Source organism: Aquila chrysaetos, chromosome 3 (assembly GCF_900496995.4).
Source record: "Aquila chrysaetos chrysaetos chromosome 3, bAquChr1.4, whole genome shotgun sequence".
Taxonomy (NCBI): domain Eukaryota; kingdom Metazoa; phylum Chordata; class Aves; order Accipitriformes; family Accipitridae; genus Aquila; species Aquila chrysaetos.
Window position 1 is genome coordinate 22,758,445 of NC_044006.1, and position 22,219 is coordinate 22,780,663.

The 22,219-nt window shown below is 43.4% G+C and overlaps 1 protein-coding gene across 2 annotated transcripts; it reads left to right on the plus strand.

The window, feature by feature from the left end:
- On the plus strand, positions 1–10,086 carry EIF1B (eukaryotic translation initiation factor 1B). Of its 2 annotated transcripts, XR_003922754.2 has the most exons (5): positions 1–350; positions 3,831–3,994; positions 4,702–4,803; positions 5,385–5,580; positions 7,089–10,086. XR_003922754.2 is itself a non-coding variant. In XM_030009617.2 (4 exons), exons 1-4 carry the CDS (start codon positions 320–322, stop codon positions 5,427–5,429), a joined length of 342 nt encoding a protein of 113 aa, XP_029865477.1. In that variant the 5' UTR covers positions 1–319; the 3' UTR covers positions 5,430–10,086. The 2 variants fall into 2 exon arrangements, 1 of the variants encoding a protein (XP_029865477.1); XM_030009617.2 differs by having other exon boundaries at positions 5,385–10,086.
- The last annotated feature ends 12,133 nt before the right edge of the window (positions 10,087–22,219 follow it).

Genomic DNA, 22,219 nt, shown 5'->3' on the forward strand with positions numbered 1-22,219 from the left:
GCGAGGCGCCATTTTATGAGGAAAAACGGCGGCCGCTGCCCGTTAGCGGTAGCGTGGGGCGGTGTGCCGTGGCTGAGGGGCGGGGGGCTCCCACCCCTTTTTATTTCCCTTGGCGCTTTCTCCTCCTTTTAATCCTTTCTCTCCCCCTTCCCTCCCTCTCAGATTCGCCTCCCTCCCTCTGCTTTTGTTATCCCTCCCCTCGCTTCCTCCCCTCCCTCCCCTCCCCGCCCCCGCCGGCACTGCGGAGCCGGAGACGTGACCCGGGCGGACCCAGCCGCGGCCTTTTCCCCGCTGCTCCAGCCTCTCGCCGCAGAGTCGCATGTCATCTATCCAGAACCTCCAATCCTTCGGTAAGAGCCGCCGCCTGCCGGCACTCCTCACCCCCTCCGGCCGCAGGGAGCCCCACAGTGACCCCCCCGCCCCGGCAAGCCCACCCCGGGGCGGGGGGACAACTGCGGCCGTCCCCGCCGTCCCGTCCTCGGCCCGCTGTCCGTCCTGTCCCCCCCGTCCCCCGGCATCGTCCTGCCGCCGCTTTCCTGAGGGCTCCGGTGAGATGTATGTGCGCCGCTGTCGTCGTCCCCCCCACCCCGCCGCCCAGGTGGGGTGACATGTCTCAGGTGACATTGAAGCCGTTGCTGAGCCGCTCCCGTCCCCGGCGCTACGCAGCTGACTCTGTAAAGGAAGCTCTGGCTGCTCGTCCTTGTCCTGCCGCGGTGCCGGCCGCGGGACACGCAGTGTGTGTGTGCAGCCGACAGGCATGCGGTAGGAGGCTCGTCTCCCTCTCCGTTTGCTCCCTTGCCGCTCCCGCAGGAGATGCTCTGTGTGCCTGGATGTCTGGTAGCACCCCAGACTGGGCTTTTCTGTCAACTCTGCCGTCCCAAAGTTGTAATCTTTGTGGGCAGAGGGAGTCCAGGGTTCATATCCTCTGCTAAGGAAGGAAAGCATTTCCTCAGTTCCAATTGCTTGTTGATTTGCTGCCTCATCTTATCCTTACCAACGTCCCAAAACCTGATACATGCCCTGCAAAAGGTTTTGTTCCTATAGATCGAGCTATACAGATGGTAGGTCATTCCTTTTCTATTAGCAGGGAAGTTTGACATGCTGGGCCATGGTTCTCCACCTTCCTTATCTATAGACAACAGAAGTGAGCAAGTTAACACTTTATACAGTAATGTTGCCAGGCTTTTGGTCTCAGTTTTGTCTCTAATCTTCTGCACGTACAAGCCATGTGAGAAGGTTATGTTAATCACGATTTGGGAGCTGACCCCGTGCTTTGGAAGGTGCTGCCCAAAAGATTTGTTTGAAGTGATCCAATGTTAATACCTTACAGTGCTGGCTTATCTCCAACTTAGAATCCTAAACTCTGCCAAGTGATCTTTGTGACAGAGTCCTCTTTTTCTTTCACCTTTTCTTTGACTGAAATTTTCTATTACTGTTTGCCCCACAAGCTGTGGGGCACAGTGAAATTCAGCATGTTTTAACAAATGCCTTAGTAGAAATCAAGCCAGTCAAGCTTCTCTTGTGCTGTACTTCTTTCCTGTGGTGCTTGCATCCTTATGCTGCTTTCAGTGCCTTTAATGCTCTTGTCATTCTTGTTTCTACAAGGGTCAGCCTGTCTGCAGCTGAGCTACTTCTTTTCCTATTTCTGCTGAAGTTTTACTCTTGGGGCATTTGTTTCGAGTGGATGGCAAAACTTCATCAGTGTTTTTAGGTTTGAGTTTTGGATGGAAGTTTGGGAAATTGTAGCTTTCATGGCTGTTGAACCTACGCTTTCTGAAGATGGGACTCTTCAATGTGATTCTGATTAGTATCAAAAAATTACTTGTGATTAATCTTAAAAATTACTTAAAGTACTTCATGCTTCAAGATTTATTTGGAGCTACTGATTAGGAAACTTGTACAGCTATAAAATTTCTTGATAGAGTGAGCGTTAAATATGTTTTTGTGGAGAACAGAGTAAGAAGTATAACCTGGAAACCCAGCGTATTGTGTTTGCGTGGCAAGGTTTTGGTAGCGGGCTGCTACAGGGGTGACTTCTGTGAGAAGCTGCTAGAAGCTTCCCCTACATCTGACAGAGCCAGGGTCAGCCAGCGCCAAGGCCAACCCCATCAGTGACAGTGGTAGTGCCTCTGGTATAATGTATTTAAGAAGGGAAAAAACTTGCTGCAGAACAGAAGCTGCAGCTGGAGAGAGGAGTGAGAACATGTGAGAGAAACAACCCTGCAGACACCAAGGTCAGTGAAGGAGTGGAGGAGGTGCTCCAGGTACCGGAGCAGAGATTCCCCTGCAGCCCGTGGGGAAGACCATGGTGAGGCAGGCTGTCCCCCTGCAGCCCAGGGAGGTCCACGGTGGAGCAGATATCCACCTGCAGCCCGTGGAGGACCCCACGCTGGAGCAGGTGTGTGCCCGAAGGAGGCTGTGACCCCATGGGAAGCCTCCGCTGGAGCAGGCTCCTGGCAGGACCTGTGGCCCCATGGAGAGAGGAGCCCACGGAGCAGGTTTTCTGGCAGAACTTGTGACCCCATGGGGGACCCACACTGGAGCAGTGCGCTCCTGAAGGACTGCATGGCGTGGAAGGGACCCACGCTAGAGCAGTTTGTGAAGAACTGCAGCCCGTGGGGAATACCCATGTTGGAGAAGTTCATGAAGAACTGCAGCCTGTGGGAGGGACCCCAAGCTGGAGCAGGGGAAGAGTGAGGAGTCCTCCCCCTGAGGAGGAAGGAGCGGCAGAGACAACATGTGATGAACTGACTGCAACCCCCATTCCCCATCCCCCTGTGTCACTGCGGGGAGGAGGTAGAGAATTTGGGAGTGAAGTTCTGTTTGGGAAGAAGGAAGGGGTAGGTGGAAGGTGTGTTAAGATTTGGTTTTTATTTCTCATTACCCTACTCTGGTCAATTGGTAATAAATTGATTTTCCCCAAGTTGAGTCTGTTTTGTCTGTGATAGTAATTAGTGAGTGATCTCTCCCTGTCCTTATCTTGACTCCTGAGCCTTTCATTACATTTTTCTCTCCCCTGTCCAGTTGAAGAGGGGGGAGTGATAGAGCGGCTTTGGTGGGCACCTGGCATCCAGCCAGGGTCAACCCATCACACCCTTCTTCCTAAATGCCTTCTGGTTTCACCTGTGCTAGATGAATTTAAACTTGGAAGAATTTGAGAACTGACCTTTCTATAGTCAATGCCTAAAATGTTGTTACAATTCTTGCCTAAAACTACTGACTGGCAGAGGGGTGCTAGATTACAGACAGCCTCTGACATCTGTTAGTGTCTGTTGCCATTTTTTGTTTACATTAGTGCCAAGAATTACATCCATGCCTTAAAATGCTGTTAGCATGGTAGTTGTCATGGTATAAGACTTCTGTTCTGGACCAGTAAAGGAGTGTGGGTATAAGAGCTTTTTTATTTGTCTGTACTTGTCAGCTGATCTGACAAAAGATAAGACTTCCATATTTCACTTAAAATGCCTGTGGCTGTCTAAGACTATGTGCACTTGATGTTCTCTCAGAACCATGTTTTCAGGTTCAAAGCTTCATGATTTACAGTTTGCAAGAAATAGTGAAGTAAATTGATACTGTAGCTGAAAGTTGTTTATATCTGGGAAGGCATTGAAGAAACTGGAAGCGTGATAGTTGAGAGCACTATGCTGAGTTAGTAGGCTGGTGGGACTTAATACAGCTGTAGAAAAAAGTACTCTGATTTTAACAGTGTATTTTTAAAGAGGGAGAAAACAGCAAGATTATCCACTAAATCAAGCTCTTTGTGAAGTGAGAAACTTATCTGTTAGTTTTGAGCTTGGGTGGGCATTACATGAATCTTTTTCTTCCTGCAGACCCCTTTGCTGATGCAACAAAGGGTGACGACTTACTCCCGGCGGGGACTGAGGATTACATTCATATAAGGATCCAGCAACGAAACGGAAGAAAGACACTAACAACTGTTCAGGGAATTGCAGATGATTATGACAAGAAGAAACTTGTGAAAGCTTTCAAAAAGGTGAAGTTGCTGATTTGATTTGATAATAAAGATATTATATAAAGGAGTATGATAGCTTTCAATACTAAGTAATGTAATGTTTGTTTTATTTTGTTCTTGCCAGTACACATCACTTTCATATTCAAGTTGATCCCTTTCCTTGTCTTTCTCAAAACTCCTGTGTCACCAGACACTCATTTTTGCTAAAAAGTTAAATATTTCTTCCTATAAAGAAGTAAGTAAAATATATTCTGAATGTTTCATTAAAATTTCACGGATACCTGGCTTTGTTGATGTGAAGAATAAAATCAGTTTAAAGTAGAACTGGTTTTGCATTCCTGCTTCTGTCATAGCTGGGTTGCTGTTGAAAATAGAGATCTTGAGTTTCACCAGGATGAAAATATTTATTTTAAAATAGTGTGGAGTTGAAAGGCTGTATCTTATGACTTTGTTTTCCATTCTTGTAATGAGTGTTGGCCAGTTTCTTCTGCACAGTAGCTAATCCTGTCTTTGCCTGAATTTACCACCAGCAGCTTAGTTTGTGTCTGTATGCATCAGCAGGTATATTCCATTTGCTCTCAAAACCAGTGTAAAACAGATCTAGCGTTTGCCTTGCTTGGCATCAGAATTTAGTAAGCAGCCCCTGTGACAAAATTCTGGTGAAAAGACTTACTAAGCAAAATCGTAATGTACATCAGATGTCTTATAATATGAATGTTTCTCTCTAGAAATTTGCTTGTAATGGTACTGTGATTGAACATCCTGAATACGGTGAAGTTATCCAGCTTCAAGGTGACCAGAGGAAGAACATTTGCCAATTCCTCTTGGAGGTGAGAGACTGCAGATAAATATCTAAACCTCTCTGGAAGCAATAGAGTGGCAGGTGGCACTGATGTTAATTAAGCAGCTAAAGATGTCCCCTTTAGTTCCTTTGTATTTTCAGCCAAAAAAGTAAAGTGACACTTGCAGAATGAGAGTAAACCTCTGGTAAGAATCAAAAGCACTGTAGAATGCATTTACCCTGCTACAACAGACCACTTGTTCTCTGGCAGCACAACTCAAGTTCTTCATTTGTAAAATCAAGTGTTTGATGCAAACCATAATTCTGAGACTGAAAACACTATAGAGGAAAGAGGCTTACTGATGTAAATCATGATGCAGAGATGTTACACTGTCAAAGAATAAGTGCTAGTACTACAGAACGAGTCAGATGTCTGATTAGATTTTCTGTTTTGTGTAGTCAGTTACTCTGCTTGGCCCAGAAACATTCTGAAAACTAGAAAACTGCTTTATTGAGTATATACCGTATTGCAGTTTCTTTAATCAGAGTATAAAATTGTGGTAACTTGATATCACTGTTAATATCCTAAGTGGGTAAGCTTTACTGAAATATGTTGCTTTTCTCCTTTAGATTGGCATTGTCAAGGAAGAACAACTGAAAGTTCATGGTTTCTAAAATACCTGTACTCTCATGAAGAACCCTGCAGTATTTGGTCTTACCTAGCCTGGCTCTTCTGTGAAAAATGAATCTTTGCAGTGAATGGACTTCCATGTTACCTGAACATTTAAAATTTGATTCACATTTGCATGACTGCGTGAAACATGTGGTGTGTAGACTAGAAACACATAAGAAAACTTCAGTGAGGTGGTAATGAAGACACTTGTGAACTTTAACACATTTCCAATGGAAATGTTTTAGCAATGCTTGTTCAGTTGAGTACTCACCACCTGACTGAAATGTGTGGGTTGTATTACAATAGAGTGTGTTGTTGCTTAAAAATAAAAGTTTATTCATATATTTTCTGGGATATCTGAAATGCTTTAGCTTAAGTTTTAAACTAGCGCAAGCAGCCTTACTAAAGACTGGCTTAACTGATTTGTTGCAAGTGTAGCTCACTGCTGATTGAATAAATTGGAAAATCTACTTAATAAAGTGTTAGCTAATTAATCAGTAGATTAGCTTGATGTGATCTTATCCTGTAGCTGTAAGACTAGAGCTTTAAAGTCTTTTGTGTAGGTGTATTTTAGTAGCAGCATGATAAGACATAAATTGTTTGCTGAGTAAGTAACTGGATCTTCTCTAAAATTTACTGCAGTGACTATGAAGTATTAGTGTTAAGCATAGTAGGACTAAAATAAGCTGAACTCCTTAAGGCTGCTATTACTGATAACATGCTAAACATCTAGGTCTTGCATAGTAATCCCAAAACATTTGAAGGAAATGCATGGGATTTTGTATCTCTTCTGTCACTGAGTGAAGGGAAAAGACATTGAGTTAGCTTCTGCCATGACTGTGCCTTTAACATTGGCAAGCAGAGCGCTTTAGTTAGCTGGTAGTGTTAGCTGCAGAAGTAAAGAAGGGAACAGGCTCTATGCTAACCTTTTTACCTTTTTTTTTTGGTTTTTTTTTTTTTTTTTTTCCTGGTATGAAAAGTTTTGCTGTGATTAATGTTTAATATGGAGGGGTTTGTAGTGGGGTTTGGGTGTTACTACAGAAAGCTGATTTAGCCTACTTTTTTAGCAGGCAATTTATTCAGTGTTATCTGAAGTTATAATAGGTTTGTTCCACCATGCTTTTCATCTAGTTTTACTTAGCTGTAGGCATTTGGTATTCTGCTTTTAAGAGATGTCTCTTTACAGAATGAAATTACTTCATTTGGTGAAACATGCAAAACATGTGTCTTCCTTGTGAGACAGGCATGGAAATTTTCTCTGAAACATTTGAAAACATGCTGAGCTGGGAAATGGTAAAAATAGCGGGAAATGTTAAAAAAACCTTCTTGTAATATAATGCATTCTCTGGAAAGGAAGAAAGAGACATTTCTTTACTGCTAAGACTTATTAATAACAACTTATTCATAGAAAAAAAAATCGATGACTACCTAAGTAAACATCAAGAATAGGCAAAACTATATTACTCTAATATCACCTGTGCCTATACTTTTTTCCTGTTCAGACTTGACTTTCTAAACAGAAATGCTAAATTTTAACTCACTTGAACTTTTTTTTTTTTTTTTGATTTCTGGATTTAGATATGAATCTTTATGGCATTAGCAACAATTAGGGGAGCATTATAGAGCATTTATATGACAATTTCTCTCTCTGTCTGGTCTAGACAATTCCACCTGTAAGAATCCAGTGTCCAGTCTCTCAATCTCCACAAATTCTGCCTGGTGTTACAGATCTTAACTGTTCCAGACAAAGGATGTTCCAGAAGATTGTATACTGTTAAGGTATAATGTGTTCAAGAGGAGAAGGAGGGAATGCCTGCTGCAAAACATGAAATGCCAGCACACAGAAGGAAAATCCAAAGAATAAGTCTTTTGCAAGTTTTGCACATTAGCAGAATAAAATCATTATACTGCAAGTTTACCTAGTCCTGATTCATAGGTGCTAAGGTAATTAATCCTTTGGGGGTACCTAGCACTTAGTGATTTTCATTTTCTCAAATGCCGGACAAACAGACGTTCTTATTTAAAGCTTGCTCTCCTGCTCAAGAGGAAAAACAAGCAGTATCTTCTCGTGTTTCACTGGTATTATGTGAGTACTTCTGGTGGTTTTTGAATTGGAGATTAACAAACGATTAGCAAGTCTCATGTGTTACTGAGTCACTCTTCATTTCAGATGGCATTCCATTAACTTTTACTACCTAAGCTTGAGTCATTTCTCCATAGTCATTCTATGTGGAATAAATAAGAAAAACCTTTGTTTTCTTCCTCCTCATTTAAAAGTCCTTTCTGGTGGGAGGAATCTTGCAGTTGATAGGCGTCTTGGTTTTATGCTCTAGTGGAGCTGTTTGTATTTTGACCTTTGACCAAAATTAAAAGGAGAGGGAATAAGAAGTAACACAATTGAAGTTTAAATACATGAAATTTGTTGTGGCAACAAACAATTTACTCTTTGTAGAAGGAAAGCAGAAATGTTTGTCCTTGAAGTGTTTTAAACCAGAACAGCGTATCGATAAGATTGTAACTAGTCTTGTTACAAGCCCAAGCCTCTTTGCACATTCTGGAGGAAGGGCTTCAGCAATTTCATTTATTATCATCTTATGCTGAAACTTCTTTGTCAAAGCTCAGCCTATTTGGAATATGTATCTGTGTTTCAAGAATGCTGAAGAACATGGAAGACTTTGGAAAAGAGCTGTTTAAATTACTGCCATGAAAATCTGTTTTCACAGTGAAGACAGGTTTCAGTCTTTCTGTCTATTCCAAAATAGGTTAAAAAATGGTAAAGGATGTGGCCCATAAATGTCGAGGCAGTAAAAGGGAGCTAATAATAGAAAACACTTTTAAAACCTACTAGTGGGACTTGAGACTGGGCAAGCTCAGACTGCAAAGAGTGGCGGCTTTTTTTTTGTTTTGTTGGAATATTGTTAAGTCCATGTCCTTCAGATCTCCAAACCAAGACTGCCGCCTTAGTGATATCTAGGCTTGACCACAAGCTGCAGTTGGATGTAGGAACTGCCGTTTCAAATTCACAGCCTTGCTGTTCATAGTTGTATTAGGCTGTTGTAGCTGACTCTTTCAGCTGATACACTGGACTAAGGTGTTGCATAAATAAATTAATTGAATTGTCTGTTCAGAGCCTACGTCTACTTAATGCAGCTATGAACAGTGAAACCATCGTTTACCAAATGGTGGTAGCAGTCCCTATTTGTAGAAGATGAGATTTAGTAATTTAAGTCTGTAAGCTGCCTACTTCCTCTTGTTGTGTGAATTATCAGGCCCTTGATCTTCACCTGTGGTCTGCTAAATCTGACCATGTGTTTCAGAGATGAGCGTGAAGAGCGCAGCTATGGGCAGATGAGCAGTAATTTTTTCAAGGGAAAGAACCTTTGAAAAGAATAGTGCCCGGATTATGTGTGCATGCTATTCATTGGTCCAGTGGCTTTGCTTAAACCTTATTTCCTGTACTGCATTCTTGCACAGCCTAAATAAAAAGCATTTTGTTTGGGAGAACTTTTTTGGAGAGGGAGGAGGGAACCCCACAAAAAAAAAACACCTTAGGAAATAAGTTTGTATCTTAAGTCTGTTTTCATTAACTTAGGTTCTCCTGGACTGCAAGACCTCTATAACATTTTTATTTCTGTCTCTGTATCTTTAAAAATCCTAATTAAACTTCTTGAGAGTTTGGCATTTAAGGTTCTAAATATATGTAAAGCCATTGTAAAACTTAAAGTTGTGAAGAGTTGTTGAAGCTTAATTTTTAAATATTTGAAATAATAATCATCAAGCAGAGCTCTGCATTTTGTCTTATACTGCCATCCTACTTATAATCGATATGTAGTTTTCCTGAAGATGCATACATATTTACAGACTTGCCAGTAAGTGGATATCCTTGCTGCGGTGCAATACCCTGTTTGTAGTTTTTGTAAGATCTTATCTAATGTGCTGCACTGTTACAGGCTGTATTACTCTAATTTTACAGTATAGGACAGATGTACCTTCAGTTCTGGTCAGCAATTATCTTTTTCTTAATCCTCCTGGAAGGCTCTAGAGCACAGGATCCATGTGATACAGCCTCGTTTAAAGTGGCTCAGTTGTTCCTCTTACGATGTGAAAGTATGTACAAGATTGGTATTTAGCCAGTTAAAGAATGGGAGAGGCCTCTTTATAGATTACTTTGGGACACGGTAGGGGTTACTGTCACTTTTGGTGTGTTCAGTGTTCATTAATGTCACTGAGTGTTCCTCTAATTAGTGTGCTACTGCCACTAGGGAAATGGAAGTGGTCTTAGAGGGTCATGTGTGTTTAAGTACTAAGAATCTGCCTTCGTCCTAAGACTCTTCATAAATCCATACTCAGTTTAGTTAGGAACGTGTCTCCCATGCTTGGCAACATGAAGGTTATTTTCCAGTCGCCAGATCAAAAGCTCTTGAGATGAGTAAGGGAAAAAATGACATAGTTGGTTTTGTGTTTGCTGTACAGATGCTTCATGCCTACTGTTTCCAGTTTACATTTTAAAAAAAAAAAAGGATTTGTACTTGGCATGCCTTTTTAATGTTTACTACATGCCTGTGATTGATCTCTTTATGAACAAGTCTTAACCTGTATTGGAGTATTGCTAGAGAGTTGAGACAACAAAGTCTTTTGAAATAAAATGTACCAATGTTATTTTATGTATGCTTTTCTAAAACAAATGGAATTTTATGCTGTTATTAAGGAGGACTATTTTTTTGGGTGGAAGACAGAAGTAGTGTAATTTAATAGTGATGTATGTGATCTTCTTGTAATCAGCTTTGATTTTGTCAAGAAATGTTATATTTCCTCTTTCAAATTTCGACCATAGTCTGTACTAACCAACTTAAAAATATTGTGACTTGTACTGGGATATCATAGCTCTAAAACAAGGTAATCATATTGGCTTGAGGTCTAAAATTTTGGGTAGAAGAGGATCACCTAATTTCTTGAATAAGAAGAATGCACAGTGTTTTAAGATGAAGCCAGTAACGTGTGCTCAAGTTTGGTCTCAGCTATTTTAGAACGTCTTGCATCCATGAAATGTGACAGCACATTTCTGAAATTAATTTGGGCTCTGATTAAAAGTACTTGTGTATATAATAAATGCTTTTTTTTTTTTCCATTTTAAGCCATCTTTGCTATGATTATGCAGAAAAAACCCCCATGGTCCATGCTCAGTTCTCTTAAGTTACGAGTAGCTGAATTCAGCAGATGTGGTTGCAAGTAAAACAGTCATGCTCCTCAAAGACAGGGTTTAGCTGTCAGCTGTGTTTGTGGTCCCTCTGACAATCGGACAGGGAGACAGCGCTGTTCCTACAGTACGGACAAACAAGCCTTGGGAATCGTGATGGCACAGCTAACCCCATGGAAGTGGTGGTGCAGCGGTTAGTTCAGTAGCTGTCCCACAAATTACCTGGAAGGTCGCTCTTTTAGGTAAACACAACAAATGACATAAATGCATTGGATATGTAATCAGAGAATAGTTTTGGGGTAGGAAAGGTTAAAAATGGTCTATTCCCAAGAGTCCTGCTGGAAAAATCTACTGAAGGGCAGCTCCTGTTGTAGAGGAAGCAGCCTTTAGCTACCCTCCAACAGAGAAAGTTAGATTACTTGTGTGATGGGGGTACCTCCTGATGAGTGATGGGCTACACCTCAATAAACAGACCGAACAGACATCGGTGATATCAACACATCTGAGCTCGGTAACACTGGTGAAAAAGATGGCCTTGCAGACTGATACTTGTCCGTATCTGATGCTGTCAGTATCTTTGAGTTACACCTGTAACTCAAAGCCCAGATCTGCATTAGGACTTGAAGATGCGAAACAAAACCACTGTTTTAAAGGTTCCTTTAGTAAATAGTAACCTGTAAATTAAGCCATGCATTATTCAAGATAATTTATATTAATTGGTATGAAAAAGGTCCTTGGGGAGTATTGAAAGAAGAGTATTTTCCTTCCTTACCTAACTTTCCTTTAGGTAAGATTTTGCAGTGGCATGGAGCAACTTTCTGATTGTCCAGTAGTGCTTTTATTTCATAAAAAAATACGGTGAACAGTGCTCTGTTTGAAAGTAGCTGGGCCTGGAATCCTCACCCATCACTGCCTTCCATGCTAAGCTTTTTTAAAGGGCACCGAGGGGAGGAACATCTCCAGGGGTCATCAAATTCTTTCATTTCTCCTGGTAGTAGAAGCCAATTCCAGTACTGGCTTAAGTCACGCTGAAACTAGAGCATCCTTCAGTAATGCTATGGAAGATAAAGAGGGTTTTCTGCAGAGGGTGAGAGGGAATGAGGTGCCTGCATCTTGCTTTCAAGTAGAGCAATGCAGGGCCCTTCAGGCTGCTTCTACCTGAAGCCAGTCTGAACGCGGCAGTGTCTGCTGCCTTGGGGTTTGTACTGCACAGAAGCAGCTGCATGATTTCCAGGTCTTGGCTGGTTCTCATAGCAGTTCAGACAGATACACAGCTGGGTCTCTGGCAATAAGTTCAAAATACCAGAGCACTCTGGTCATGGGATGTGATCTGACCATGCAGAAATGGACATCTACTGTGGGTCTGTCCCTACAGCTCTTTAATTACTTTTTGTCTCTCTGATAGAAGTAGTATCCTAACAACTTCAGGGCAGTATCCTCTGAAGAGGGAAAATTGACAGTTGTCTGCTGTGGAGATTCACAGGGAAAAAAAAACCCAAACAAACCTGTAGCGTTCTAGAAATCGTCCAGGCCAACAATTAGAAGACAGCAAACAAGCATCTGAGGACACAAGTTATATACAAAAGCAAGAGCACCCTGTTGCTAGCAGCTGCATGTTGCTGGATGAGGCTACAGGCAGTAGGAATGCAAAGGAAACATGCTTAAAATGGTAATACCCCTTTATATACTGTCTCAAGGGTCTACAGGCCATTATGAAAAGAAAGTGGTGATGTGTTACTTGAAATTTTTGTGTCTAGGCTGTATTCTTAGCTCTGTTTACTCAGTTGCACCCTCCTGTCCCCAGTCACCTAAATTTTATAGGAGATGATCTCTAATCTATTAGTTTCTAACGTCTTACTAGCTGTCTCAATTTGATTTTGGGCTACTAATGTTCACATTGTTAAAGTGTATTTTCAGGAGGAAGGCATTAGGGGTGCTTTAAAGGGAAAGCCTAGCTGAAAAAATTGAATATAAGGAGACAATGTGAGAATCTTCCAAGTACATGATTTGGGTGTTAGATTTCTGCAAAGAAGCTATTAAAATTGAAGCCTGTCTTGTGTTACCTTAAGAGGCATTTCCTGCCAGAAGATTTCTTGCTGTATTTATTTCAGTGCCCCAAATCGGCCCTGAAGCAGTGCTTTTTCCCAGGTCCCTGTGTGGAAGGCACAGCACAGGTTGTGTGAACTTTCAGAAAGCCTGCTGCAGCTGGTGCTGCTCTCCTGAATGCCAAGAACCTGCAAGTTGTGCATCGCTGCCCCAGGATGGGCCACCGGCTCTGGCTGCTGAGCAGCATTGCTGTGTGATGGGAACAGCAGAGGTGGCAAAAACAGAAACAAAAGGTTTGGCTTGTGATTTCTGCTTTCTATAGTGGTTTAGTGATCTCACAAAGTGGCTGCTGGGAGCAAGGAGATGGTCATTTTTTCCAGTTCCTTCGTGGATATGTAGCAAGAGAAATTGCCCTGAAGTTAGTAGAGTTGGACAGACCATATTTTCAGGGTCACATCTTGTAGTGCTGATACTGGTGAAGCATCCACTGACTTATTTTTCAAAAGTTCACTTGACCTTTACTTTTGGACAGAGTTTTTCCTGTTCACTGAAATTTGGGCCTCAGCTGGCACAGCTCCATCTGATTGGAGCAAAAGATCTTGAGAAACCAGCAGCTTGCCTCTGTCCTCACCCTCTCCACACTTTTTCCATGTGAGCAGATTTAAATACTTTGGATTTGGACATACAAGCCCCTGGTACATGTATAAGGACTTCTCTTGGTGTCTTCTCCTTCTGAGAATATGTTCCATGTTTCCTCCTGCCATCAGAGGCACATATTTTGGGGGGCTCTCCAAAGGTCCAGGAATGAATTAGCACAGGATTCTTTTGTTCTCATGGGTCGTGAAGAATTAGGAAGTCTAATTTTACAGGGGGAAATCCAGACCAGATGTAGATTCTGCAGTCACACCAAGCCTGTTTTAAAAGAGCTAGCCTATACGTTTCTGCATCTGATGCAGTGTATTACACAGGCACATAGTGCGATTTCTATCTGATCCTGCTTGGCTGTCCCTGGCTATGCTCTGGAGGAAGCCTGCCTGCTCCTCCAGTAAAGAAATGAAGGCACAGCGGGAAGACTTGCTGCTGCTTCGGCTTTGTTCCTTGCATTCTTTGTACCAGCGTGAAATGTGTCAATCAGTGCCATGTCTCTTGTTTCCACTTTATGAAATTCATGCTAATGCACATGAGCTGAGGAATGGGCCTCGAGTATGATGCATTAATCCTGCAAAACATGTGAGGTGCTTTTCCCCTGATCTTAATTGCAATTGTTCCTTCAGCCATTGGCTTATTTAAGATGTATAGGTTTGCATCCATTGCATGATTGAAGTTTTACAAATAGTTATCAGGAGATTACAAGAAAAAATTTTTAAAACTACAAATTCTGCCATGAGAAATTTTTTTTTAAGTTTCTGGGGGTAGATAGGGGACTCCTGGGCTTTTTTTTTTTCTAAAGCAATTAAATAATTGGTCTCTATATCAAACAAACCAGTTTTATCAGCTTGAAATATGTTTTAAACAATGCTTGTGTAAATGGCCAGCTTGCTATTTCCAGTCTCTAGCCCTAGATGTCACTGGAAAACAGCACATGCTGAAAACAGTGACACTGAAGCCAGGAAAAATGACTGTAAATCTTAGATGGGGGAATGCAGAGGGGAAAATTTGGTAAAGTTCCCGGGTGGTTGCAGGCATAACCCGTGTGAAACTGTACCCCAAATCTCCTCTGCCTGAGAGGGAAGGGATCTGAAATCTGTCCTTAGATGTACCCCTTCCCTACGGTGGCTGCACATCATCAACCACTCGTAGCCCAGTGCATGCTTACCACAGAGCCCTGTGCAAGAGGTGTGAGGAACAGAGTCCCAGTGCACCACTTCAGAGAGAAGAAAGAAATATGCTGGGAGAGGCAGGAGATGACAGCTACGGCTTCATAACAGGCAAAAGTCATCTCATGGCAAGGTGCCGCGGAAAGAGGCGGACTTGCCTTTGTTCATCTCGAGTTTCCGCCAGCTAGTGCTGCCCCTTCTCTTGACAGCAAGCCAGTTCTGGGAGGTGAATCTGGAGGAAATTATTTGCTTTTGGGGGTTAAGGAGTCACTTGTCCACTTAGTTCTCTGCAGGCTCAGAGATGGTGTTGGGTCTGCTGGAACGAGGCGGAGGAGAGGAGCTCGGTGCACTTGTGCATGGAGGCAATGGGAGTGACTGCGTGCCAGACCCAGCTGCCTACAGGGAAGAGCGGTAAGGAACCAGCATTGAAAAAGCCATTCAAAAACATGGCAGAAGTCAGAGGAGGCAACTTTAGGGATCAGAAGTTGTACGGATGATGGTCCTCTCCAGTGCCACCCCAGAGTGGCCGAGCCCATTTGAGTGGATCTGGGTATGGACAATGCCTGGGGACCTGTTCCTCTCCCAAGGCTGTAAGAGTTGGAAGCAGCCCATTAGAGATGGGCTCCTCAAACATTCGCACCACTTTGGATTTCAGTGGGTGTTTTGGTCATGAAAGGAGGCTGAAACCAGTTTTTAACGTCTATAGGATCAAAGCTATAGTTGGCTTTTATTAAAACTGTTACAAAAGAGAAAAATGCTCTTATTTGGTAAGTGTTGGAAAGTACTCCTAGGACTTTTGCGAAGAAAGGATAAAAGTTGTCACCACGTGATCTTTTAGGAAGCTAGTTTTTTCCTGAGCTGAAATTGTACAAAGTGTAGTTTCTAATTCAGCACTCAATTCAAATGCTGTTATGAGTCAGTAGCAGGATTCAAGTGGATAAAGGGAGCTTTGTAAAACTGAAACCTTCCTTTTGTATGTTAACCTTTTTTTATTATTATTTTCCAAGAGTAAAGCATCAGCTACAGTACAATGACTTCGAGATTACACAGTTAGAAAGTACACCGTGTCCACGAGATCAGAGTTTCTGAAACTCTGGAGCTGGTTATATCCGATGGGTAGATGACTTGCATCAAGTGAGATCCTAGTTCATGGGCGTGTGATTGCAATCAGTGCTGTGTCGTGCCAAGATACGGCTCCAGAGAAACGTGTGGGTAATTTTGAGCCTGTTTTCCTAAAATAATGGCAGGGATGCTGACCCCTCCGCTTGGGCATTTTAGATGCTTGTGGACTCTCTCAGCAGGCGTTGCCGGTGTCAGTGTTTAATGCCCTTAGGGCTGGTGGTGGGATGCACTGTGATTTCAACCAGCCTCGCTGTGTAACAAAACCAAACAGGTACAGCTACACTGACAACGGTGGGAGACCAGGTTTGGGAGTGTGGGGAGAAGTTAGCCCCTCTGGGCTGATACAGAGATCCTGCCTGTATTTTGGGGTCTGTGACATGCAGGAAGGGACTAGGCTGTTCACTGCCTATTTCTTGCTCAGCCAAGCAGCCACAGCTTGTGCTGCCGACCATCAGACCAGCTTGACATGAAGTTCATTGCACCCCTCTCTCCGAGACGCACCTTTTCTGACTTGGCATCTGCTTTGGGCTGAGACCCTGAAGAGCTACAGACATGTTTCCTGTCTTTGCTGAGGCCGGTATACAGGAGTGTAAGCTAGGCTCAGTGATGGAGGAAAACAAATTGGCCCTTCTCCAGCACTTGCTGGAGAAACTTGGTTGGTTCAGCCCCCATGGACCTGAGAGTATGTTCCATGAGAATAATGTCCTACCCTACAGCTGTAAGGGCTCTTTCCTGCCAAAGGCCCTGACTGATCTTGCCATTGGTAAGATCTCAAACCACAGCCAGCGGGCGTAAATTGCTTGGGTCTAGCGGCCTCTCCGCTGCTGTCCATGCAGTTGTATTGCAGAACAAGCTCTAATCCAAAATGTAGCCTAACATCAGCTCACATGTGGAGAGACTTCCTGATACCTGCTGGGGAATCTTTCAAGTAAATAAATTAATAGCATTTCCTGCAACGTAAGAAAGTACTGAATGATTTTCTTTTTTTTTTTCCTAGTATTGTGAGTATATTAATTCCATTAAGGTTAACTATGTGGAAAGTTTCAGCTGCTGATGGAAATGTTAGCCCAGCAGAAAAGTGGCACTGAGCTCACATTGGTAACTCCGACACTCATCCTGGCTGCATTCACTTGAGAAACAGTGGTCATTTCAGGTGAGTAGCTTTATAGTAGGATTTAACCTTCATATACATTATTTGAAGTTTGTCATGTTTAATAGAGATTTAACAGTCAGATGGCCTTATGTGATCAGTGACGTCCAGTCCATGTACCTTTCTGTATAGGCATGGCACTCTAACTGAGGTATGTTATCCCAGTGCTACCTGAGGCTGTTCTCGCTTGTGCAGAGCTCGGATGAAGCCGAAAGGGCTTTCATGTGAGAAAACACGTGAAGCAAAAGCTTTAGATTTAGCTGTTCCCCACAAAGACATATGTGTGAGGAAGAGCCTGGTTGCGCTACCTCAAGAGAGAAAAAAGGTGGTCTATTGCTGATACCAGGAAACTGAAGCTATGATTTTGTGACAGAGGAAGATCTCCTAATGATATGGTGCCACCGAAATAAAACTATGAGTCACTTTTACTGAGGATGAACACACTAGTTACAATACGAGGAGTCACCCCACAGACCAGGAGCCCATGGTATAGACACCATACAACATCACAAAACAGTGCCTGCTCCTCTCCAAATAGATTGAAAGTAGGCATCGGTTGTAGGTTTAGGAACAGAATTTCAGAACCACCAAGGTTGATGGCATTGGCCTTAGATGGTCCCTGGCTGCCTCCAAATGTGAATTAAGAGGTGGTAAAGCGAGCACAGGCAAAATCCTGATGCGGGAGTCAGTCCCCTCCCACTGACTTCACTGGTGGCTGTGCACACCCAGAAATGGATGCAGCCCATATGGCCAGCCAGCTGCTGCTCAGCCACCTTTTGGAAACTGCCAATATTACTTAAGGACAGGCTCCAGCAAGTCTCTTAGGTGCCTGAGTGCCTATTGATTGCTGTAGGCACCTAAATATATTTCTCTATTTGACCCAAAGCTTTCCTAATCCTCTCCTTGCCTTCCCTTTCAGGAAATGAAACGCATGGAACTGGCTTGTTTGTTTGGGAAGCATAAATGTTCCCTAGGAAACAAGGACATGCAGACATGTCACTTAATTCTGGAATTTATTGATTACAAGATACAGAATCCCAAGCCAAATAGTTTGTAGGTCAGAGAGATTAGAGAGTAATCCTTACCAATTTCATTCCTGGTCTAGATTAAAGCTGTAAATATAACTTGAGCATTGCACACTCCTGCAAGCAAAAACTTCTCATAAGACTTAGGGACTGAGCCCATCAATCTAGCTATCAGTAAGAAAACCATTTGGAATTACATTTATATAGCTTAGCTTGGGTCAGTTTAATGGAAGTACTGCCATTTTACATGTTGGGTGAGCTCAATTTCAGCTACTTTAGCAATCTAAACATTTTGTGTAAGCTCCCTTTCTCGTTGATGAAGACAGGTTGACTTGAATGCTTCCTATTACAGGTGATCTTGGTCACTCACTGGAAGTGGGGATCTCCTCTTACGTGCTGACTAGCTGGGTAAGATCTGGCTGGTTTCAGCCTAGTTAACAGAGATTTCCCACCAAAGAGACCAGCTGTAATTTGGGCTCTGCAGCTCTCCTGAGGTCAGGAGCTTACTGTTACATGATGGAGCCCAGTCTGTGGCTGACTTTGAGACCAACAGACCCGGTGAACAGGTACCCCGAAAAGGAGTCTGTCCTTTAGGAAAAGCTATAATGCTGGAAAGTGGAGAAACCAGGATCGATTGGTCTTTTGGAGTCTGTCCATTGAATTCAGAGAGATGCCATCTATACATCATTTTACAATCATTCCTCTAGAATGCAGAATACAGAGAAAAGGTTTCAAAGTTAGACCCACAGTTGGGAACACAAATCTAAATCAATGTTATTCCTTTCCCCAAAATGGCAGTCATACAACAATTTTGACGGCTGGTGAAAAAGTAGCGCTAAAGCACTTTGCTCCCAGCTGAAGAACTGGACCAATTTATATTGCATAATAGAAGGGTTATTCTGAGGACTGTGGCATTGCTTTTAAATAAGTGTGGATGATTGAGACCTAGCTGGAAATTAATTCCTTCATCAGCTCTTTTGTAAGTAAAGAAATTAGGTCTGCCAGTGTTGGTTTGGATGAAAAACTGAGGTTTCATGACACTGATAGCTGTTCTGGAGGCATGAAATGGAGTTCTACTGGGGCTTGTATCCATGGGCTAGATCTGAAAGTCATAAATTGATCAGATTCTTTAGCAAATACCTTTTACAAGTAAAAACAGATGCATTTAATAACCCAGATTGGCAGGGCCTAAAATGATTTCAAAGGTAGCTTTGCATTTTATCAAATTTCTAAGATTCCTGTCCTCTTAACCAGCACCAGGCACCCCTCTTCAACTTGTTCCCAAAGTCCTGTCCTCTTACCAGAAACAGCAGCCTTATTGGGGATTTTTCCTCCTTCCTTTAGAAGCAGGGTGGGAAAGGATCTGCTGAAATAAAGTATTCATCTGCTTGCCTTGATCCTGTCCCTCCAGCCCCTCTCCAGCAGCAAAAGCAGAGTGCAGAAGTGACCTCCTGCTAGTGCCACAGTGCTGTGCCAGGGTCTGAAATTCAGACTTTACGGCTTCAGGCAAAGGGATGGCCCTGCATGTCTGCAAGAGACCTCTCCTAAGGAACCGTGGAGCTGGGTGAAAAGGCACAGGGTTGGTGTTTTTATATTGCTGGAGGGAAAGAATCAAGCAGGGTGATGGGAGGGGTTGGAGGGAAGAGGTTGGTCAGCTCTGCCCATCATACAAATTCTGGGAACAAAATGAATGCTTGCTGGACTGAATAAATACACGTCTCTTCAGCATTAACAAAATACTGCAGTGTAGAGAAACTCAGTCTCTCTGTCCACCCCCACCAAAGAAACCAAATAATAACCGAAATTTTCCTGCACAGCATGAGATTTCATTGGAATAAACAGTTTAATATCTATTTCTGCTCTTACTTAGTTGTGAGCCACTTTTCTCAGAGGTGAGTAATTGAGGAAGAGCTACTGGTAATTTAGCAATAATGTTTAATGAACTGAAAAATTATCTGTTTGTAGGAGGATTAATAGCTCTCTGCACGTTAACCTCATGAGACCCATCTCATGGCATGGGTCTGCAGCTTGCAGTCTTCAGCTCTTGGGCTGAAGTCACTCCTGCCATAGTCTGGCTTTCAGAGGAACATCGCCTAGGTCTGGCAGGCTAATGACCAAACCAGGTTTCTTCTGGGTTGTTTCTCTGTCTTGGCAGTAAAGCATCACTCCACTTTTTAGCTCTCCTGAGAAGGCCATGTAAGTCACTGCATACCTGGGATTTTAGCTTCATTGTTGAAAATGGTATGTTTTATCAATGGGAAAACAAGTGCTTGGGAGCGACCCTGCCCTTAAAAACAAAATCCTGGATGAGACCAGAGGTGTACACTTTACCATGGGATAAACTCAGCAGTGGCTGAAGGTGATGAAGCTGCTGTTACAGGGTTATTTCCAGGCAAAAGCTGTAGGTGCCTTGTCACCACTGCAGTGCCACAAGGACAATAATATCAGGCATTGGCATCTGTAAAAATTTACATCCCCACATAGGTTTGGATTTACTGGCCAATGGGGGAGGTGGCAGAAAGGATGAACACAAAGGGAGTATTCCCTAATGTTAACGCTGCTGGTGCAGTCTGTGGTCCCTGTTATGTATGGAGAGAGGTTGATAAAATTTTCAACTCGGCCCCCCCCCCCCCCCCCCCCTTCCCCCCGGAAAAAGTAGCTTTTGGAAATGTGTGTGTACAATTGCTTTAGTAAAGCATATGCTCTACAGCGAGCATGGCATGACAACTGGGACCGCCAGGTATTTGCCCTCCAACATTAAACAGAGCTTTTTCTCATGCTTTTGCATGGGTTGAAGTGCTGGCAGCTTTCTTTTCAATGCCCAAGGAGTGTAAAAAGCCACCTCCGTTGCAGGTTCATTAATACAAAAGAGAGAGAAGATTAAATCTGGAAGGGGAACTGGATGACCTAGTTCTAGGGCTTGCACAATGAACACCTTTGATCTTTTATCTGCACGATCAGCTGACTTTTCTACAACACACTAAATAAAAGTTGGTCTGGCAAGAGGGAAGAAATATGACAGTAGAAAAATGGGCATTAGGAGCATGGGCTTCAGCCCCACCAGTAAACCCGATAGTAAGTGTCCAGTCAACATGCCTGAAAAAGCTGAGCCTACAGTGACCGTCATCTAACAATCTCAGCTTTTGTCCATTTAACTGAAATCCAAATTCTCTTTTGGAGTGATGGATGTAGAAAAACATGCACATTAAAAAACTATTTTAGATTCCCTTAGTCCCTAAATATTCATTTCTATAAATAGTGGTGGCTGTGATGGTGGTCTGTTGACACATTTCTTCACCTAATTCTGGCCTAATATTCATGCCAGTGTTTAGTGTGGTTTCCTTTTGACGTGGTTTAATTGCTGTAGCTTTGTGTTCTACCAGTTATAGCTAAGAAAAATTAAACTGCAATTTAATTATAACATAATCAGCAGTTCTGGTCAATTAGAATGAGATTAAGTGCTGTGCAAATCTGTTATGGTAGAAAGCAATGCTGAAATAAGCACTTGGAGTGTCTAGTTAAAGGACACTGCTGTGCCTGTGCAGTCCCACACAGGCAGTTTAAATTCAGCATATGCAAGATACAGGCGTATGCCTTCCCTGCCATTTGCCAGGATGGGCGGTACCTGAGCCTATTTCTCCTTTTTGCCAAAGCCAAGGGTTTTGTGGTCCACTGCCCTCGGTGACTGTACCAGATGAAATTTTCTTCTGCCTCCCCCCCAAAATCTGGCTGATGAGAGGAGCTGGGGTCTCTCCCTGGTGTTGCCCCGTGAACTGTGTAACCCGCAGCCCACTGGACAGCCCAGGCAAGCAAGGGGTGGGTGCCACACGGCCGTGGCGATACCTCTCAGCCTTCTCCCACAGGATCTTCAGGCAGGAGACACCCCCCCCCCCCCCCCCCCCCCCAGGGCCTGGGACAGGGCAGCAGCATTAGTGACACGTGCTACTACCAGCTGGACTCCCCAAAAGAGCTACCCACACGCTCGCCTGGAGCTGAGCCTCTCCCAGACCCGCTCCTGGGATGCTCCTCAGTGCCACGACAAAGGTTAGCTGCTGGATCTGGAAAGTGCTAAAAAAACCCGACCCCCCAGACTCCGGTGTCTGAGCAAACGCGGTTGGTGCCTTTGCCCCAGCTGCGCTAGCCAGCAGGCAGAGGGAACGCTGGCACTTGGAGGACCCATGGGCTGCAGGGTGATGCCGCAAAATGCCGAGCGGGATTTCGTTGGGAAGTTCCTGCCATGGGGCAGGCAACTTACAATCAACCAGATAAGTAGGTTCAGGAGAATCACTGGTCTAATGGCATTAGGCTAATACACTGCACCAGCAGGAGATGATGCAGTAAAAAAAACTATGCTTCTGGGGGCTCATTCAGGTAGAAATGGGATTAAGCCAGGCCACAGTGGGGGGGCCCTGTTTAGGGAGGAAGCGTTATCTCA

Coding starts and splice junctions, on each gene's coding strand:
- EIF1B (XM_030009617.2), top strand. CDS start 320: ATGTCATCTATCCAGAACCTCCAATCCTTCG. Junction 351..3,830: donor CCAGAACCTCCAATCCTTCG/GTAAGAGCCGCC, acceptor TTCTTCCTGCAG/ACCCCTTTGCTGATGCAACA. Junction 4,804..5,384: donor TTTGCCAATTCCTCTTGGAG/GTGAGAGACTGC, acceptor TTTCTCCTTTAG/ATTGGCATTGTCAAGGAAGA.